Below are 18,810 nucleotides of genomic sequence, written 5' to 3'. Positions count from 1 at the left end.
GTCAAAAACTGGATTCTAAATGAATCAGACAGGGCTTAACTGAATTTAAATGCATAGGGAATAGACAATGCTAGCAGATGGACAAGCCTCGCAATTTGCTGTCAGCAGCTGAAACACAGCACATTCCCAGATTATCCCTGGTAAGACAGCAGGAGTGCTCCCGGCTGCTTTCCAAACATCAATAAGCAAGCCCCGCGTGGGGCTCTTCCTCTTTGCCCCTCTCGTGAGCAGGAGTGGACGTGGGAAGCGGGAGGGGTGGATTCCCTGGAGCTACATACCACGTTCTTGTAGAAAAAATAGAGAATCATGTTGGAAAGCCGGGTGTAACACCAGTGCCCGTGGACGAGGAGGAGCTTGCTGAGATGTTTAAACTGAGAAATGGCAAAGTCACTGGCCATCACCGCCTGCAGAGGCAACAAGGAGAGTGTGTCACCCTGAGCAACTGACACGTTCGAACAGCAGGGCAGCCTGGCTCAGCAGGCTCAGACTGGCCAAATGTGTGGTTTAAACCTTACATGCAGACCAAAAAAATAAAGAAAAAGAAAAAAGAAACAAAGACAAAGCCCCATGAATACAAGCCTGGCTAGGTTGCTTGGCGTCACCACTCCGCTTTCCAAAATGGCCCAATGAAACAAAACCTCTCTTTGGCTACCCCTCATGACGGAATTTCAGCAAGTGATGTTTCCTAGAAAGCAGCTCCCTTAGCAAGAACTGGGCCCATTACTTTGTGCATTTGCTTCTCCTCCATGAAGAGACGGTCATGACAATTACAGTCATGACTTTGTGTGACTTCGTATAATGTGTCAGGCAAAGAGGTATCTGCATGTCTCATCTTTTGTAGAGATGTCATTATTTACAATCCTTGGGAAACGCTAAGCCTCCCATTCCACTTTCCTTTGGCAGGATTTGCTGTGTACACCTGACAAGCAGTCTTCTGGAGGTCCTTGGTGGCTCAGTGGGTTAAGCATCCATTATTGTCACTGCTGTGGCTCGGTTTGCTGCTGTGGCACAGGTCTGATCCCTGTCCCAGGAATTTCTCTTCTGCAGGCTATGGGGTAGGGCAAAACAAACAAACAAACAAACCCACTATCCCCCCCCACACACACACACAAACAGGACAGTCTCACATCTCTCATTCCCCTCCCCTTTTTTTTTGTCTTTTTAGGTCCACACCCGCAGCATATGGAGGTTACCAGGCTAGGGGTCGAATTGGCACTGTAGCCTCTAGCCTATACCACAGCAATACAGGATCCGAGCCACATCTGTGACCTACACCATAGCTCACAGCCACGTCAGACCCTTCACCCACTGATTGAGGCCAGGGTCCTCATGGATACTAGTCAGATTAGTTTCCACTGAGCCATGATGGGAACTCCTCCCTCACTCTCTCTCTCTCTCTCTTTTTTTTTTGTCTTTTTTTTTTGCTATTTCTTGGGCCACTCCCGTGGCATATGGAGGTTCCCAGGCTAGGGGTCTGTCGGAGCTGTAGCCACCAGCCTACGCCAGAGCCATAGCAACGCGGGATCTGAGCCGCGTCTGCAAGCTACACCACAGCTCACGGCAACACCGGATCCTTAACCCACTGAGCAAGGGCAGGGACCGAACCCGCAACCTCATGGTTCCTAGTCGGATTCGTTAACCACTTCGCCACGACGGGAACTCCCCTCACTCTCTCTTATCTTCTCTCCCCCTCTCCCTCTCTTTCAGATCCTAAGGTCTTTCATTGAGATCCTTAGTAGCTCTCATCGGTGTTCAAAGTCACATAGTTATTGGGGGCTAAAATATGTATGTTCTTATGATTTAGACGAGTTTTATTGTTAATTGAACAAGGGAGCCACAGAGCTAAATTAATTGCCCAGGAAAATTCCACAGTGCTCACCCAGTAAATAATCAACAATGAACAGCTAAATGCCCTGTCACTCACTCCCGAGCTAGTCACAGACAGCCTTGCTCTACCACAGCGATTGGACTATGGAGAATGTTGCCTTTGGGAGGGCAGGTCAAGTTCATGGTATGTGGGTGCACAACAGCCACTCACCTGCATGCCTTCCTGACCCGAGATCCCAATCCCAATGTCTGCCACCTGTATCATGCTAACGTCATTGGCACCATCACCTTCATGAGACAGAAGAAAAGGTAAGAAACATGAGCAAAGATGCCATCGTGCCCATCGACGGTGGCCACTTAAGCCAACAAACAAATCCTTCAAATTTTATCCCATGTCTCCAAGTTGCCTGGCAGCTAGATGAGCAGAAACTCAATATGGCGTCCACTGCCATGAGGGAGAATTCCATACTCCACCCTACCTTAATGTCCTTCATGCTATGACCCTTATCTGGACTGACCTCCCCTTTCTCTATGATATTCACTCTACCTTCAGTGTTTTTGCTGCTTACCTGCTCCTTCCAGCTCCTGTACATGCTCTTTTCGTATTCTTATAACTCTGTCCTCATCAACCCCATCCCACTGGCTAGATTTCAAGGACTCTTGCTCTGCGTTTAGCTATCATTTCCTATGGGAAAGCCTTCTCATATTCCTTTTAGACCCAATGCCCCTTCCTTAGGCTCCAAGTACCCCCTGTGAATCTCCATCATATCTATCACATGGTATTGTGGTTGCTACAGACTTCTGTCTCCCCAGCACACGGGAAGCTGCTTAAGAGGAGGTATGACATTCCTGCTGGTAATGAGCATCTCTTGTTCCCAACTGCCCACCAACTTTCACTTGATTTTTTGGTAACAGCATCCTGATTTTCTGTGGGAACTCAGAGTCCACGTGGTTTGTTAGGATGAACCCAAACTCTCAGACTTATGATGGGCAACTGACTCAGGGCTGGGAAATTATATCATTGCTGTTCTCTGGCCTTAGTGATTGGTTAAGAGATGTGCACATGTTTCAGCTTCATTGATATAATTTCCATGCCCAGGGGCCCTAGCTTCAGGAACATCTGCATCCAGGGGCTTGAATAGTTCATTCAGGAGTTCCCGCTGTGGCCCAGCAGTAGCAAACCCGACTAAGATCCATGAGGAATCGGGTTCAGTCCCTGGCCCTGTTCAGTGGGTTAAGGATCAGCATTGCTGTGACATGGCTCAGATCTGGCATTGCTGTGGTTGTGGCACAGGTTGGCAGCTGCAGCTTTGATCTGACCCCTAGCCTGGGAATTTCCATATGCCTAGGGCACAGCCCTAAAAAAAAAAAAAAAAAAAAAAAAAAAAATCAGTCACTTATATATTTACTCAGTGAGATAGTTGAACAGAATTCTACCCTAATCCTGATACTTTATTCCAGAAACTTGCAACGAGGTGCTCTCCTTTCACTCAGGTTGCTAATGGGATAGGCTATGCAGGCGGGAGTTTCTGGTGGCTCCATCAGCACCCCAAGGGGAGATGCTACCTGAGACTGAAGACAACCTGAGTGAAAACAGAGACTGTCAGAGATGCCTGAGGTCTCATCTTGCCAATCTCTTAGCTTTGTGGCATCTCAGAGCTTCATCTCCTCTAGCCAATTCCTCACTGCTGCATTCCAAGACTTTATACCCAGCTGCCTCCTTGTCATCACTGCTTAGACATCTAGTGGCCTTCTCCAACGTTAAGAGGCTAAGGCCGATTCCTGATTGCCCTGACCCCATCTCATCAAACAGCCGCTCCATCCTTTCTGCTCTTACAGACAAAAACTCGACATCCCCCCCCTTGACCCCTCCCAGAATATAACATAACCAGTCTGTCAACAAACGTCACCAGCTCTTTCTTCAAACCATGTCTACTACGTGACCACGACCCACCACCTCTCCTGAAGCCACCATTCTCTTTTCCCTGAATTACTTCAATAGCCTCTCAACTGGTCTCCTTCCTTATGTCCTTACAACCCAGTGGTTACTCAACACAGCAGCCAACATGATCTTTTTCAACTCATGGGAGCTCATGGGCCTCCAGTGCTCAAAGACCTGCTGGGGCTCCCTATCTCTTTGGACAAAAGCCAAGATCCCTAAAGGCCTCTAAGACCCTACACGATCTGGCCACCTGCCGCCTCTCAACCCTTCACCGACCTGCAGAAAACTCTTCCCTGCGTTCAGCCTGCTTTGGGTTTGAACACACCAAGCAGGGTCCATGGCCTTTCCTTTCACCTCCTGCTCTGCCAGGAACGCTCTTCCCCCAGATCTCCTATGGCTCATCTTACCATTTCCTTCAAGTCTCTGCTCACACTCAACCTTCTCAGTGAGACTCTCTCTGACAAAAACCTATTTAAAATAGCAGCCCCCTCTCCCTTCCCAATGTGCTGTATCCCTGACTATTTTTTTCAACAGCACTTGTCACGAGATGGTACCTTCTATCTTTACACTTTTTTTGTTTCACCTTTTTTTTTTTTTTTTTTTTTTACTATACCGCCCTCCAACTAGACATAAGCTCCTTAAGCCAAGGTACTCTGTCAGTTTTACATACTCGTGTATCTCCATGGCTAGAGAAATACCTGGGACATAGAAGGCACTCAATAAATAAGTGTTGAGTGAATAAATAAATGAATTGTCCATATTCCTCAATTTAACTTTCTCGAAGGTTAGAACTCGTGAACTTTTCCGTTCCTTGATTCAGTAATTACCCTCCTTAACCCAGGTGGTTTGGGAATCTGATGTGTAACCCAAAGAGTCCTATTATATTATTTTCCCTGTCCCATCTCTATCACCTGGTTCAGAGCAGCGAGCCAAACAGATCATGGACAGAAAGGGGGAGGGGGTGGGGGACTGAGAGAAAGAAGGGAGGGAAAGCGGGGAGGAAAGGGCAGACCGACGAAGCATAAAGAGATGTTCAGAAGGAGGGACAGACCAAGGGATCGGCCCCTGGCGTGACATCACAGGGAGAAGCGCGGTGCTAGATTCCACCCAACTCACCAATGGCCAGGGTCATCACCCGCAGATGGCCGCGTACCAGTTTCACCACCTCGCTCTTCTGCAGGGGTGTGGCTCGGCAGCAGACCACAGCCCGGCAGCAAGCAGTCAGCTCCAGGAACTGCCTCTGCAGACTCTCCTGCAGGGCGAACTCCAAGGTCCTCCCCGTGATAATGAGTCCAGCCCGCAGCCCTGGGTCCTGGGGGCCGGGAGGCTGCTGTGAATCCTCGCTTAATGGTCCTCGCTCTGGAGCAGCTGGGTTCTTCCCCTGAAGCTCTTTCAAAATTGTGTCCATCAGCACCTCACAGGCATCCTTAAAACAAGAAGCAAGGACAGTTAAGCCTTGGGGCACCCTCGGTGGCCATATCCGGCTAGATTTATCATTGTTATTCTTTAACAACTGCTGCATCAAGGGAACCCCAGGGAGTGAATACTGTTGTCTAGTGTTCCTACACACAAGAGGTTGTGATATGCCTTAGGGAGAAGATGTTGGACAAGTTTTGTAGACACACACACACACACAATCATGTGTCTCTAAGGGAGTTCCCATCATGGCTCAGTGGTTAATGAACCTGACTGGTATCCATGAGGACACAGGTTCGACCCCTGGCCTTGCTCAGTGGGTTAAGGATCCAGTGTTGCTGCGAGCTCTGGTGTAGATCACAGACGCAGCTCGGATCCTGCGTTGCTGTGGCCCTGGCGTAGGCTGGCGGCTACAGTTCCTATTGGACCCCTAAACTGGGAACCTCCATATGCTGCAGGTGTGGCCCTAAAAAAGAAAGACAAAATAATAATAACAATGTGTCTTAAAAAGAAACACGAAACAAGGTTACATATTCATTTGTTGACAAAAATGTTGTGACCAGAGGCTCACAGGAACCTAATCTTTTTTCCCATAAGGGCAATGTTCAGTTTTTACTATTTCGGTGTTGTAGCAACTTTATAGCACTTACTCTGGGAATAATGTGTAGATACGGAGGTAGATATAGTATAGATTATATATAATATAGATTATAGATTATATATAATATAGATTACATATAATAAGTAATAGAATACAGAAACATGCATGACTAGTAATAAGCCATAGGTACTTAGACAAATCACAACCTTTTAGAGTCTCAGGGTACAAAATGAGGATAATTTTTTCTGCTCTACTTGTTATAATAGCCAAATGAGATTATGTATGAAAAAGCCTTTCATAGATTCTAAGAAACACAAAAATAAAGAGTTACACTCTCAGGAGAAAATTTTAAATGAAATGAGATTTAAAAAAAGGTAGTAAATAATTCAGGACATTATTATATTAAAACAAACAAATAAACAAAAACAATCGAGGAGTTCCCATCAAGGCTCAGTGGAAACAAATCCAAATAGCATCCATGAGGACACAGGTTCAATCCCTGGCCTCGCTCAGTGGGTTAAGAATCTGGTGTTGCCAGGAGCTGTGGTGTAGGCCAGCTGCTGTAGCTCTGATTTGACCCCTAGCCTGGGAATCTCCATATACCCCAGGTATAGCACTTGAAAGACAAGAAGAAAAAAAAAAAAGAATTGAAACTTACGAGAATGGAGATTATGTAAAGTAAGTGGCCCCATTTACCATAACCTAATTTATAAATTTAAGAGGCAAAGTGGATGACAATTTGTAAAGCTGAGGTACTACACTACGGAAATGACTGGATGTCACATCATGGCGTGGGTGGCCAGGTGGCCCAGTTAAAACGTCACAAGAGCAATTCCTTTACTAAATGACAAATTGAGCTCCATGATCCTCAATTCCATTCTTTAACTCTCAGCATATCCTGCGGCGCGGAGAGTGACAGTGACTGATCCCCCACTATGCACCTGGGATTTTATATGCATAGACTTGAGTCATTAAAAATCTAAATTCTGTTCACTCACTGTGTTCTGTTATCTGAAAAAATTCCGAGGTAAAATAGCTATTAATAGCAAAAAGGAAAAAAAAAAAAAGCTTTTGTACTTAGAACAGTCCACAGCAGATACTCTAACAAGACTTCTTGAACTGGGAGTTTCAAATGCCTTTAGCCATAAATTTGTATATTTACAAATAAGTTCCAGAATCCTAAGGATCTTACTGCTCGCAAAAATGTCAAAGCCAAAATGAAGCACAAACGATTTATTGTCTTTACTTTTAAAGGTTCACTGAGCCCCGTTCATCTGCGAGGCACCACATTCGTCAGTTTATGTTTTCTCATCGAATGCCTGCAACAACCCTATGAAATAGGTACCACTTACCCTCACATTGCAAGTAAGGAAAATGACTTGGAAAGGAAACCCCAAGGTCACACACCTGGGTCACTGGCAGCCTGAGCATCTGAACTGAGGGCACATCCATCTGAGTGACCACAATGACCAAGCATTTTCTTGTGCTCACTCCTCAGGTGACACTGGGATCTGGCTGGTGGTTGTGTCTGTGGGTCCCTGGGCCAACAGCCAAGGAGAACTCACTCTGTGTTAATAAGGAAAATTCCCTTTCCTCCACATGTACCTTCTCCTGGGGTACTGACTGATGCCTAAGCATAAAAACATGGCTAACCAAATCTGGCAGCCTGCCACAAAGGTGTGATCCGGGTAAGAAGCTCCAGGGGATTTCTGAGAGGCAGGTTTTTGTGACAGAATAGTTGTCACTGATTAAGTCTGACAACTGAGGAAGGAAAGGGGAAGGTTTTCCAAGCAAATTAAATAATATGCACAAATCATACTATCTCTATACTAGGAATTTTCTGAAAAAAAATAAAATGTCTATTTAACTGATTACAACATTTGTGTTAGAGATTAGTGGCAGGAGTGGAGGGCATTAGAAAAAGTAGGCTGAGTCCTAACCTCTTAAATTCCTTCTCCTTAGAAGAAGGAAGACAAAACCCTTTTTTCCCCTTCCCTTAACCAGGTCTTCCAACTTTTGATATTCTCAGGTGCACTACCTAAGATGTACCACTAGAGGGCAGGATAACCCTGAGCCTAATTTTAGAATTACCATGAAAATATTTATTCACCTGCTTCCAATAAAAATCATCACTTCCCCCTCAGTTTGAACAGAGGGTAGATTCCTGTCCCAGAGCTTGACATATTTTGTCATCACGGTTTAAGTCTTGTCAAATCATTGATAATCCAATATGGTGGGGAGCAAGTAAAAAGAAAACTATCACTTAACGCCTTTTTTTCAGCAATGATTCCTTTGAATCATTTTATTTCCCAAGCCTTTATAAGAACTAAACATGCTAGGCTGCTGGACAGAAGATCTAATTATCAAGGAGCTAATGATTACTGGTGCATCTTTCTCCTTACAGCCATCAAATCACATGTACTCCATTGGCTTTGGAAAAACAAAACCAAACAGAAAGACGAGATTAATCTCAGTGTACGTACTTTAGTTTCAGTATTGAGGATAAAAAGCTTGTCATCTGGCTCCAGGAGCTTGCACGCATAAGCAATGTTGACAGCTGTTTCCTGTTTGTCCCCCGTCAGCATCCAGATCTTGATTCCAGCTTTGTGAAGGGCTTCTATAGACTCGGGGACACCCTCTTGCAGACGGTCTTCAATGCCAGTAGCACCTAAAAATACCCCAAGTGCATCAGGACGTGTACATAACCAAAGCCAGCTGAAGTGCACCTATGCTATAGTTGAACCCCATGTGTTAGCCAACCCACACCACTCTGGCAGCTTTGAGGGACCCAAAGAAAGTGTCAAAACCCAACCAAAATCATACACAAAGCCATATTTGGGGAAGGAAGCCCTAGAAATCAATGAATTTATCAAACTTACCTGCTCTCCTTTTAGCTAGCTTTCTTCTAAGCTGAGGGGGTTTCAGATACATATATAGCCTTACTCCACAATTTTATAATTCTATGCTACTCTCAAGGGTAAGGGTTAGCTTTCTAGGAATGTTCTGGTGAGGAAAACAATGTCTATTTTTAATGCTCTTTCATAATGAACTCCATAATTTCCTTTCCTAAAATAATTGGAGCTAGATATATTTTGGAATCCAAATGTCTCGCAGATTTTAAAAAGGTTAAGATGGTACATCTAACATAGTTTATAATATCCGGTCATCAAACATATTAGTATTTCTTCAGCAAACCTTACGAATGACAACAATCACACTAATTAAGGTAATAAACACTGTACATTTTTTTTTTTTGCCTTTTCTGGGGCCGCACCCATGGCATATGGAGGTTCCCAGGCTAGGGGTCTAATTGGAGCTGTAGCCACCAGCCTACGCCAGAGCCACAGCAATGCAGGATCCGAGCCGTGTCTGCGACCTACACCACAGTTCATGGCAATGCCAGATCCTTAACCCACTGAGCAAGGCCAGGGACCGAACCCGAAACCTCATGGTTCCTAGTCGGATTTGCTAACAACTGCGCCACAATGGAACTCCCAACACTGTACATTTTCTTATCACATCAGGCCTGCTCTCGCTGCTGAATGAGTTTTGCACTAAATGTCCAAAGCAGTTTTGGGTTTGGAACAGCAGATGAGGAAATGTGGATTCATTCCACTCACACAGTCATGGAGAAACGACTTAGGAGTGAGATCATTACTCTATTGGCCAGAGTCCAGGGAGGACGGCTGCTTTTGTCTGAACCAGAGAAATGGAGCTCAGAAGCTGTTGTCTTGGCGGGTAAGCACTTAGCTTAGGATCTAGATGTTCAGACTCTCAGGCAGTGTTTCTCAACCACGGCTGCTGGAGTTCCCACTGTGGCTCAGCAGTAATGAACCGGCCTAGTATCCATGAGGATGCAGGTTTGATCCTGGCCTTGTTCAGGTGTTGCCGTGAGCTGTGGTGTAGGTCACAGAAGTGGCTTGGATCCCACGTTGCTGTGGCTGTGGCTGGCAGCAGCAGCTCTGATGTGACCCTTAGCCTGGGAACTTCCATATGCCACGGGTGCAGCACTAAAAACAAAAAACAACAACCAAAATATGGCTGCCTCTCAGAACCACTGGGGGAGCTTTGAAAAATTCAAACACCCAGGCCACACATCAGATGGACTGAATCAGAATCCCTGGGAGGCATCAGTGTATCTTAAAGCGCTCCAGGGGATTTTAAGATGCAGCTCAATCTGAGACAAGAAGTGTCAGTTGTGCAACTTCTAGTTGAAACCAGGATGTGAGAGAGAAATAAATTTCCTTAGTCTAGTTGCAGGCAGAGAATAAAGAATATGAGTCTAGAGGAAAGTAGTTCTGAGCTTCCTCTTAGCTTTGCCAGTACCTGGCCTGTGACTCTGAACAAGTCATTAAACTGCTCTCTGCTCCACGTTTCTCCAAAATACAATAGAGATTTATTATATGGATTCAAAAAGACAGCATACATTAAATACTTTATCCAATGCCTTGCAAGAAACTACCTTTCTTCTCTTGAACCAGGGTATTTACTTCACTTTGTACTCTATGTTAAGTATTAAATTTTTATTACTATTATTATTTTGGCTTTTGAGAGCAACTTGATGTGGAATCTCAGTTCCCAGACCAGGAACTGAACCTGGGGTGCAGTGGTGAAAGGGCCAAATCCTAATCACTAGACCACCAGGGAACTCCCAAGCATTCAAGTTTTAAACGATCATCTTTCAGATGACCACTCTGACCCCACCACACATGAAGTCTAGCTCACTAGAGTGGACAATGGAATGGAAAGGATTGGAAGCTGGGTAGAAATCAAACTGGACAGGGTGGGTAGAACCACACACAGCTATTAGATCGAAGTGAGCGAAAAAAGGCACTGGTGAGTAACTGATTTAGAGACACTGAGTTTCATTTTGAAAATTCTCCATTCAGACAATACAGCATAGTCTACTTACCAAGTAAAGTTAGTTTGTTCTCCAATCTCATGGCCGATTCAAGGAGTAATTCTTCCTTGTTGTCAATGCTGGTTTCAGCTAAAAAATGACTTCTCAGCCACTCTGCATATTCTGTGTCACTCATGACCTATGGAGGAAGAAAAGAGCTATGAGGCTAGGCTGTATGATGATCCTGTAAAGACCAACCCGGGAAAAATGTCAAGCCATGAACTTGCTTTAGGTATTCCTCTCTCTGGGTACATCCAGGCCAGGTCCCTATCCTTATACCACTTGGTGACAAACTTCACCGGCTCTATAATCAGACCAGAGTCATGCTGATGAGGGATGGACCCTGGAGACTAGCATCTCTGGTTAATTCTAAGCACCACATGTGATGCAAGTGGGTTGATCTATTTAATTAAAGCAGGGAGTATGCAGTTGGGAAAAGTCTCCAATTCAGAGTTAAATTCAGGGAGATTCTAATAGTGTAGTTGAGAAAATGGTGTCAGGACTATTCACTATATTATATAGCTAGCAACACCTTTGATTTCTTTTAACAGCTGGTTTATGGGATTAGTTATTTGCAAAGGTTAAAAGAAAGAGGAGGCCTCCCACTGTACAACACAAGGAAGTATATCCAATCACTTGTGATAGAACATGATGAAGACAGCATGAGAAAAAAATACATATATATATGACTATATATATGACTGGGTTACTTAGCATGAGAAAAAAATACATATATATATATATATATGACTATATATATGTATGACTGGGTTACTTTGCTGTATGGCAGAAATCAACACATTGTAAATCAACTATAATTTCAAAAAAAAAATTTTTTTGGTCTTTTTGCCATTTCTTGGGCCGCTCCCGCGGCATATGGAGGTTCCCAGGCTAGGGGTCCAATCGGAGCTGTAGCTGCCAGCTTACACCAGAGCCACAGCAACGCGGGATCTGAGCCGAGTCTGCAACCTAAACCACAGAGCTCACGGCAATGCCGGATCATCAACCCACTGAGCAAGGGCAGGGATCGAACCCACAACCTCATGGTTCCTACTCAGATTCGTTAACCACTGCACCATGATGGGAACTCCTCAAAAAAATTTTTTTAAAAAAGAAAGAGGCGGCCGTATGGGTGAAGCAAGAAAGTCCTGTTCCAAACAAAAAATGAAGTGGAATTCCTAGAGGAGGCACCAATGATACATTTTCCCTTTGTCTTCAGGTTGCCCTAGAGGAAGAGATCTCCATTCAGTTTTTATAAAGCAGCATGGAGTGGAGGACATGAGGCAACCTCTCTATCTACTCATTCTTGCCCATAAGGTAATTTGATTTGGGAGAGTCTCCTATCTGTTGGGCTACATTTTTATCAGTGGAAGATCACTCTACCAAAAAGGCAGAAGGTTCTGTTTTGATCCTGAATTCATCATTCTTCCTCCAACTGTGTGTGAGGCAGGCTTTGATGCTTCCTGTCACTGATTGAGTAAGAGCCTTAGAGTGGACAATAGGCTCCACTTTACCTAAGGCAGTTCCCAAGAGCTAGTATTTGGTGAGAAATGAAAGACCCCGATGTTGGTCTCCAGCCCTAGCTACAGCCTCCAATTCAGGCCCCCCAGGAGCTCCATGGTTTGGCAATTACTAGACAGCCATTAAGCACTGATGCTTTGATCTACATGTTCCCGTCTTCTCTATTAGCTACAGCCCAGGATGAAGGAGGGAAAATGAATACTTTGGCTTCCAGCACTGCAAAAATTAGCTACAGGACTCAGAGCCAGGGAGGGAGAAGACGACAGAAAGGGGTGTTGGGGAGGGGGAGGTAGTTACAGAGAAGTGGGGAGAGAGCTGGCAGGGGTGGTCTCTTCGGTTCTTCTCCAGTTTTTCCCCTGTGGGCTGACTGTTCTTTGTTGCTTGTCCTTCAGCGTTCATCAAAGCTCTGTCCTATCTTTACAACTAACTGCCGTCCCTCCTCCCATAAACTCCTCCTTCCCTTGCATGAGCTCTTACTAGATGCTCCTTCTCCACCTCTGTAGATGTCTCCAACTTCTGCCACAGCTCCACTCTCAAACAGTGAGCTAGTTGGGTCTGCACTGATGGAAGAAACATGGTCCATAAGTGCAGCTGGGGATGTGGTTGTGGCCATGGCTGTAGGGAAGGGCCTGGGGATGTCCTGGCTTATCAATGAGGGAGGGTAACTTAAGGATGTGAGGCCTTGCAGAGCTTCATTACAGCTGAGCAGCCTGATATGGTCAATATTAAGCCATAAAACTGACCACCAAACACGTGACCAATTCACTCCTGTGCCCTCACAGGGGTGGTTCTGGTATCTGTCTGTTCTCCCATCCCTCAAATTACTTCTTAGAGCTCTCTCTTCTTTGTTATTACCTCCATTTTTATTTAGGAAGAAAACACTATGTTCCAGAATTATTCTCAATAGAAAATAATCAATACTGAGATAATATTTAGTAAATTTACCTGGATGTGCAGATAGAGACTTAGGAGCATATCAGGAAAAAAATATCAAGAACTTATATAAGGGGACAATGGAAGACCAGTCTCTGGCCTCACTCTTTTCAAAGCACATTTAATGCTGCAAGACAGGAGAGTAACACTTACAAGGTTCTCAAAGAAAGAAAGGAGGATCCAGGGATTTTTACACCCAGCCCAACTATAGTTTCTACACAAAAGCACTTAGCTATATTAAAACATGTGAGAACTCAGAGAATATAACTTTTAGGCACCTTTCTGGAACAAACTCCAACCAACTAATGTATAAGGAATAAAGAAGCTCTATAAAAAGAGAGCTACTGGCCCAATGCCTTTTCCTGATGCCTGGATGGTGTTTAATACATGCTAGTTTTCATTAAATGAGAGTCAAACATGGGAAGGAATGAAGCCAGTGGGTGAACTAAGCAGCCTCACCTTCTTTGCGATACACAGAGTACGCAGGCCTTGTTTGGCATAGTCGTCCAAGTGCTTCTGGGTTTTCTCCCTTATCATCATCTGTTGTTTCTCCAGACTTGGTCCATCTGAAATAATTCACAAACACAAGTGTTCCCCACCAGTCTGCCCAATTAAATCTCAACAAACAAATGGCCTTGTAGTTTTGAATCCCAAATGTGCATTTATAAAAGGGACCCCTGGGAGTTCCTGTTGTGGTTCAGCAGGTCAAGGAATTAACATTGGTTCTGTGAGGATGCAGGTTCAGTCCCCGGCCTCACTCAGTGGATTAAGGATCTGGTGTTGCCACGAGCTGCAGCATAGGTTGCAGACATGGCTCAGATCTGGCATGGCTGTGGCTGTGGCATAGGCTGGCAGCTGCAGCTACCATTTGACCCTTGGCCCGGGAACTTCCATATGCCATAGGTACAGCTGTAAAAAGACAATAAAAAATAATTAAAAAAAAAAAGGGCAGTGAAAATAAAAAGAATAATTATTTTAAAAATAAATAAAAGGAACCCTGGGTGGCCTAGTGGTTAAGGATTCAATGTTGTCACTGCTGTGGCTCGGGTTCTATCCCTGGCCCAGGAACTTCTGCATGCTGTGGAAATTGCCAAAAAAATAATAATAATAATAATACAAAATAACAGTGACCCTTAAGAATAAATCTTTCCCTTGTTTCTTTCTCCCTGGGAGAGAAACATACTAAGAACTTATTACAAAAACCGTTTCCGCATCAACAGTAATGACAATAACAATGATTATAATAACGCTGTCACTCATTGAGCATTTACCACTCTCTGGGCTCTGGGTGGAGGCACTGCATATACTGTATACAGTATATTATTAAAACCCTCAGGAACCAGATCTCTCACTGGCTCAGCAGTAACAAACCCAACCAGGACCCATGAGGATGTGGGCTCAATCCCTGGCCTCGCTCAATGGGTTAAAGATCTGGCATTGCTATGTAGGTCGCTGATGCAGCCCAGATCCCAGGTTGCTGTGGCTGTAGTGTAGGCTGGCAGCTGCAGTTCTGATTCAATGAACCCCATAGCCTGGGAACTTCCATGTGCCACAGGTGTGGCCCTAAAAACAAACAAACAAACAAATCCAAAAAACAAAAACAAACTCTCAGGAACCATAATCCTGACTTATTGAAGGCAAAGGCTGAGAACAGTTAGATAACATTATCAAGACACAGCTAATGTCAGCATCCAGATTTGAAACCTGGTCTGTGTAACCCCCAGATGTACATGCTTTCTCACCAAATCCCAGGCACCCTTCCCTACTTCACCAAGTGCGACTGATGCCCCAAAATCTGCTTGTTTGCCTTTAGAAGACAAGACAAACAAACCACTGAGAGTGGGCTTTTCCTCTCCGAGCCCTCCCCATCTCCTCCCTCTCAGTCCTGGATGAACCCACCTGGGGAAGCCCCAGAGAGCAGCTCCATGATGACAGAATCCGCACCCTTTGTATACACCACGACTTGGTTGGAAAGGGGGTGGCGGACCACAACCGACATCCTTTTCCTTACGGAGTCGAAGGGCAGGATGTGCAGGAGTTGAAATGTTAATGGTCCCAAAGCAGCGAAGTCCACCACCACCTGCTCTGGCGTCCGGGACTGTAACGTGCACTGGTAAGCCCGGGCGGCATACACCAGGGCTGCTTCATCCGGGCTCTCGGCCTCATAACACAGGCTGGAGGCTGAGGGCTGTCCAGGCGGGGATCCCACCTTGCCGTCCGTGATGCCCTCATCACTGCTCTGTTGCTCGGTTTCTGTGGGACAAGCCAAGCTCCCACGGCCCTGGGGGCTCTCACTCGTCTGGGAGATCTCTTCCTCTAGAGGGGAAGCAGGTTTCATGCGACTAAAGAGGGAAAGTCTGCTCACAAAGGCGTTTGGGACCCCAGAGAATGGCTCCTTCCCACTGGCAAGAGATGGCGAACTTGACCTTCGGACAGACAGCTTCTGGAACAGGTTTTTAATTTCTTCCAAAGACTTAATGGGCATTCCACTCAGAGAAGAGAGTCTGATCTAGGAAAGATAACATGGGATGGTTGCAGTATTGAGAAGAAATGAGAAGTCAAACTAGGGTAAAAAAAAATCAGATATGAAGACATGCCACTCTTATAGGACCAGCAGCCTGCTTCACACTTACATCTGCTGCAGAAAACATTCATAAAAATAAAAAGAACCATAATGAAAAGATGCGCTAATGTCTGTCGATGGCATTATGAATTTCTCCAACAGTTTAAGAAGCAATCTGACAACTGATGGCAACAGACAAAATGGTAATATTGCTCGCAGTGGGCACATTTTTTCTATTGAAATAATTTTTCAATAGAAATTTCAAAATTTCTCTAAGGAAATAACTCAAAATGTAAAAAAATAATAATCGGTATTATGTGCGTCTTAGCAATAACACTTTAAAATTACAAGCAAGGGGACTTCCTGTTGTGGTGTGGTGGAGATAAAACCAGCTGGTATCCATGAGGATGCAGTTCGATCCATGGCCTTGCTCAGTGGGTTAAGGATCCGGCACTGCCGTGAACTATGGTGTAGGTCATAGATGCAGCTCAGACCCCTTATTTCTGTGGCTGTGATGCAGGCTGGCAGCTGCAGCTCCAACTTGACCCCTAGCCTGGGAACTTCCACATGCCATGGCTGCAGTCCTAAAAAGCAAAAATAAATAAATAAAATTACAAGCAAATATGCAACAATAGAAAATTAGAAACATCTTCTTAAAATGTTTTATAATATTTAAATAAAGATCAAGTTTATAGAGATTACAGGGCAATATTGAAAAAAACTATAAAAACAGTATGAATAGTATAAAAACTAATAATAATATACGTTTGAAACACTGGAAGAAAGTAAATCAAAGATGAACAAAATGTGAGTTCCCACTGTAGCTCCGTGGGTTAAGAACCCAACATAGTCTCCATGAGGATATGAGTTCAATCCCTGGCCTCACTCAGTGGGTTAAGGATCCAGCATTGCCTCAAGATGCAGTGTAGGTCACAGATGTGGCTCAGATCTGGCATTCCCGTGACTGTGGTGTAGGCCTCAGCTGCAGCTTCAAATCAACCCTAGACTGGAAACTTCCATATGCTGCAGGTGTGGCAGTAAAAAGAAAAAAAAGAAGATGACGAAACGTTATTTTTTCCTTTCATTTTCCAGATGCTAAAAGAGGTTGTTAATATGAATTAAAAAAATGAAGTAGTATATTGAAGAATTATTAGCATCACAATGTGAATTCAAATTTCTATTTTTATAGAACTTTTTCTTGTTCATAACTTGATTTCTTCTAGATCTTCGTTCTTATCAGTGATTAAATTTAGAATTTAATACTAATTGGGGAGACCAATGAATCCTAACATTTTCTCATTTAGAAAAATTAAATTTTCTCATTTAATTCTCAAGGGAATTAAAATGTTTTCTAATAATTCTTAATTTTATGACAATCTGAGGGACTCATGCTGGTCAGTTTTCAAACTTGCTGGTAACTCAGAAATGACAAGTCAAAATTCAACCAGAGATAAGGTTTCTGTAACACACATGAATTCTAAGTAGATCTTTATTCACTGCTTTTCTATCATTACCCTGAACTAGCGTGAAGCTTAGGACCTGACATGCCTATTGAGATTTTTTCAGGCCATTGAATATTATGTTTTGGGGGGATAAGGTAACAACATTTCTTAAGCAGAAAACACCAAAAGTTGTCTGCATTGGAAACAGATATGTATGAAACAGTGTTTTATGGGGAGAAAAACAGAACATTCAGTGATTTATCCTCTAACTACATAATCAGTTTTCAAAGAGCACATTTCTAGTCAAAATCTTACAAAAATATAGTTTCTGATCAAATGGGAGCTTAATGGGAAGTAAATTATTTTTTGTTAAAATCGACCACTTCTGAAGTTGCCAAATGATCTAATGAAAAATTAAAATTTAATTGGGTTGTGCTGCAAATCGAATTTTAAGTGGATGTGTGCAAAAGGAGAGATAGTTATACTCAAGGAAGATAGCACAGCAAGTGGTCAATCACTGATCTCAAAAACAGCTTTTTCCTTGTAATTGAAAATGAATTGTCCATGAATTCTAAGCTGCAAAGAGACTTTAAAAATCCAGCTTATATGTGAGCTGCAGAACTTCAGTATATTATAGATGTACTGAATTTGAGAGTGATTGAGTTTACATTTAACCCAAGTGGTATGTGAAAAGGTACATTATCATTAAACATGATAACGAATCCAATAGGTTTTGCTTGATGTAGGGCATGCACTGGTGGTCTCAGAAGTCTCACAGACAGCTTTAATTTGGTAAGGAAATAAGCAAAATGAATAGAGTCACGTTTCCTAAGAACTGCTCTCCTCAGCTATCCTTTTAGGGGCAAAACAGTATAGTAGCACCAAGCCATACTTCTGGGGTTCAATCCTACCTCCCCCACAAACTAGTCCTGTGACCCTGGGGAAGTTACTTAAGCTTATCTGTAAAATGGGGAATAGCAGGGTTTTAGTACCTAACTCATGGGGCTGTTGAGAGGGATTCAATATAGTAATACCTGTAAATCACTTAGAATATCCTAAACTGAGACTACAGATTAAGTGATGTACAAATGTGAGCTGCTACAATTATTAATTACTATTCAAAGAACAAGTATGTTTAAGCTCAAAGTTCTCTTCCAGAAGGTAATCTTTGCTTGCATTAGGGACCTTACCTTTTGCCGTGGTTGGTTAGGAGCAGAAACCACCACTGTGTTGCAAATTGCCAACGCAATAAAGAAGTCGATGATGTACAGAGTCTCGAGTGGCGGATCTGGGACAGCATCATCCAGTGGAGTAAAGAGCTGAGGAGTAATCTGACTACACTTGTCCCAAAGCCTGGTATCTGGTACCACATCTGTTTCCTGAAGATCCAGTAAGACAAAGGAGTGTTACATTAAGTACCTAAAAACAAGAGTTTTTATTTACATGGAAAAGTAGCTTTTCTAACTGGAATCTGTGAAGCATGAGGCAGTAAACATTATTCGTCTAAAAAAGACTTAATGTACATGGTGCTATGGGAGGTGAATAGGGAAATAAGACAAAAAATTAAATGGAAAATCCAGACTGCATAATATTAGTGGAGACTTACCTTGACTATTATCTTAAACCAAGCAAGAGAGAGGAACAATGCCTTTCACCAAAATCTAG

At 43.7% G+C, this 18,810-nt stretch overlaps 1 protein-coding gene across 6 annotated transcripts in view; it reads right to left on the bottom strand.

Moving 5' to 3' along the window:
- The window catches only part of ATP10D (ATPase phospholipid transporting 10D (putative)), a 124,031-nt gene that overhangs the window by 27,994 nt on the left and 77,227 nt on the right, over nucleotides 1–18,810 (bottom strand). For all 6 annotated transcript variants that reach the window (XM_021100567.1, XM_021100569.1, XM_021100568.1 and 3 more), the window contains 8 exons: nucleotides 18,336–18,524; nucleotides 15,040–15,649; nucleotides 13,600–13,706; nucleotides 10,699–10,825; nucleotides 8,270–8,454; nucleotides 4,886–5,195; nucleotides 2,039–2,115; nucleotides 279–404 (listed from right to left, as the gene is read on the bottom strand). In XM_021100567.1, the coding sequence (XP_020956226.1) occupies nucleotides 279–404; nucleotides 2,039–2,115; nucleotides 4,886–5,195; nucleotides 8,270–8,454; nucleotides 10,699–10,825; nucleotides 13,600–13,706; nucleotides 15,040–15,649; nucleotides 18,336–18,524 (1,731 nt within the window). The remainder of the gene's footprint in view (nucleotides 1–278; nucleotides 405–2,038; nucleotides 2,116–4,885; nucleotides 5,196–8,269; nucleotides 8,455–10,698; nucleotides 10,826–13,599; nucleotides 13,707–15,039; nucleotides 15,650–18,335; nucleotides 18,525–18,810) is intronic.

The sequence above is a fragment of the Sus scrofa genome, chromosome 8 (assembly GCF_000003025.6).
Source record: "Sus scrofa isolate TJ Tabasco breed Duroc chromosome 8, Sscrofa11.1, whole genome shotgun sequence".
In the NCBI taxonomy this organism is placed as follows: domain Eukaryota; kingdom Metazoa; phylum Chordata; class Mammalia; order Artiodactyla; family Suidae; genus Sus; species Sus scrofa.
The sequence above is the reverse complement of the archived record's forward strand: the minus strand, read 5'-3'. Positions and strand labels throughout refer to the sequence as shown.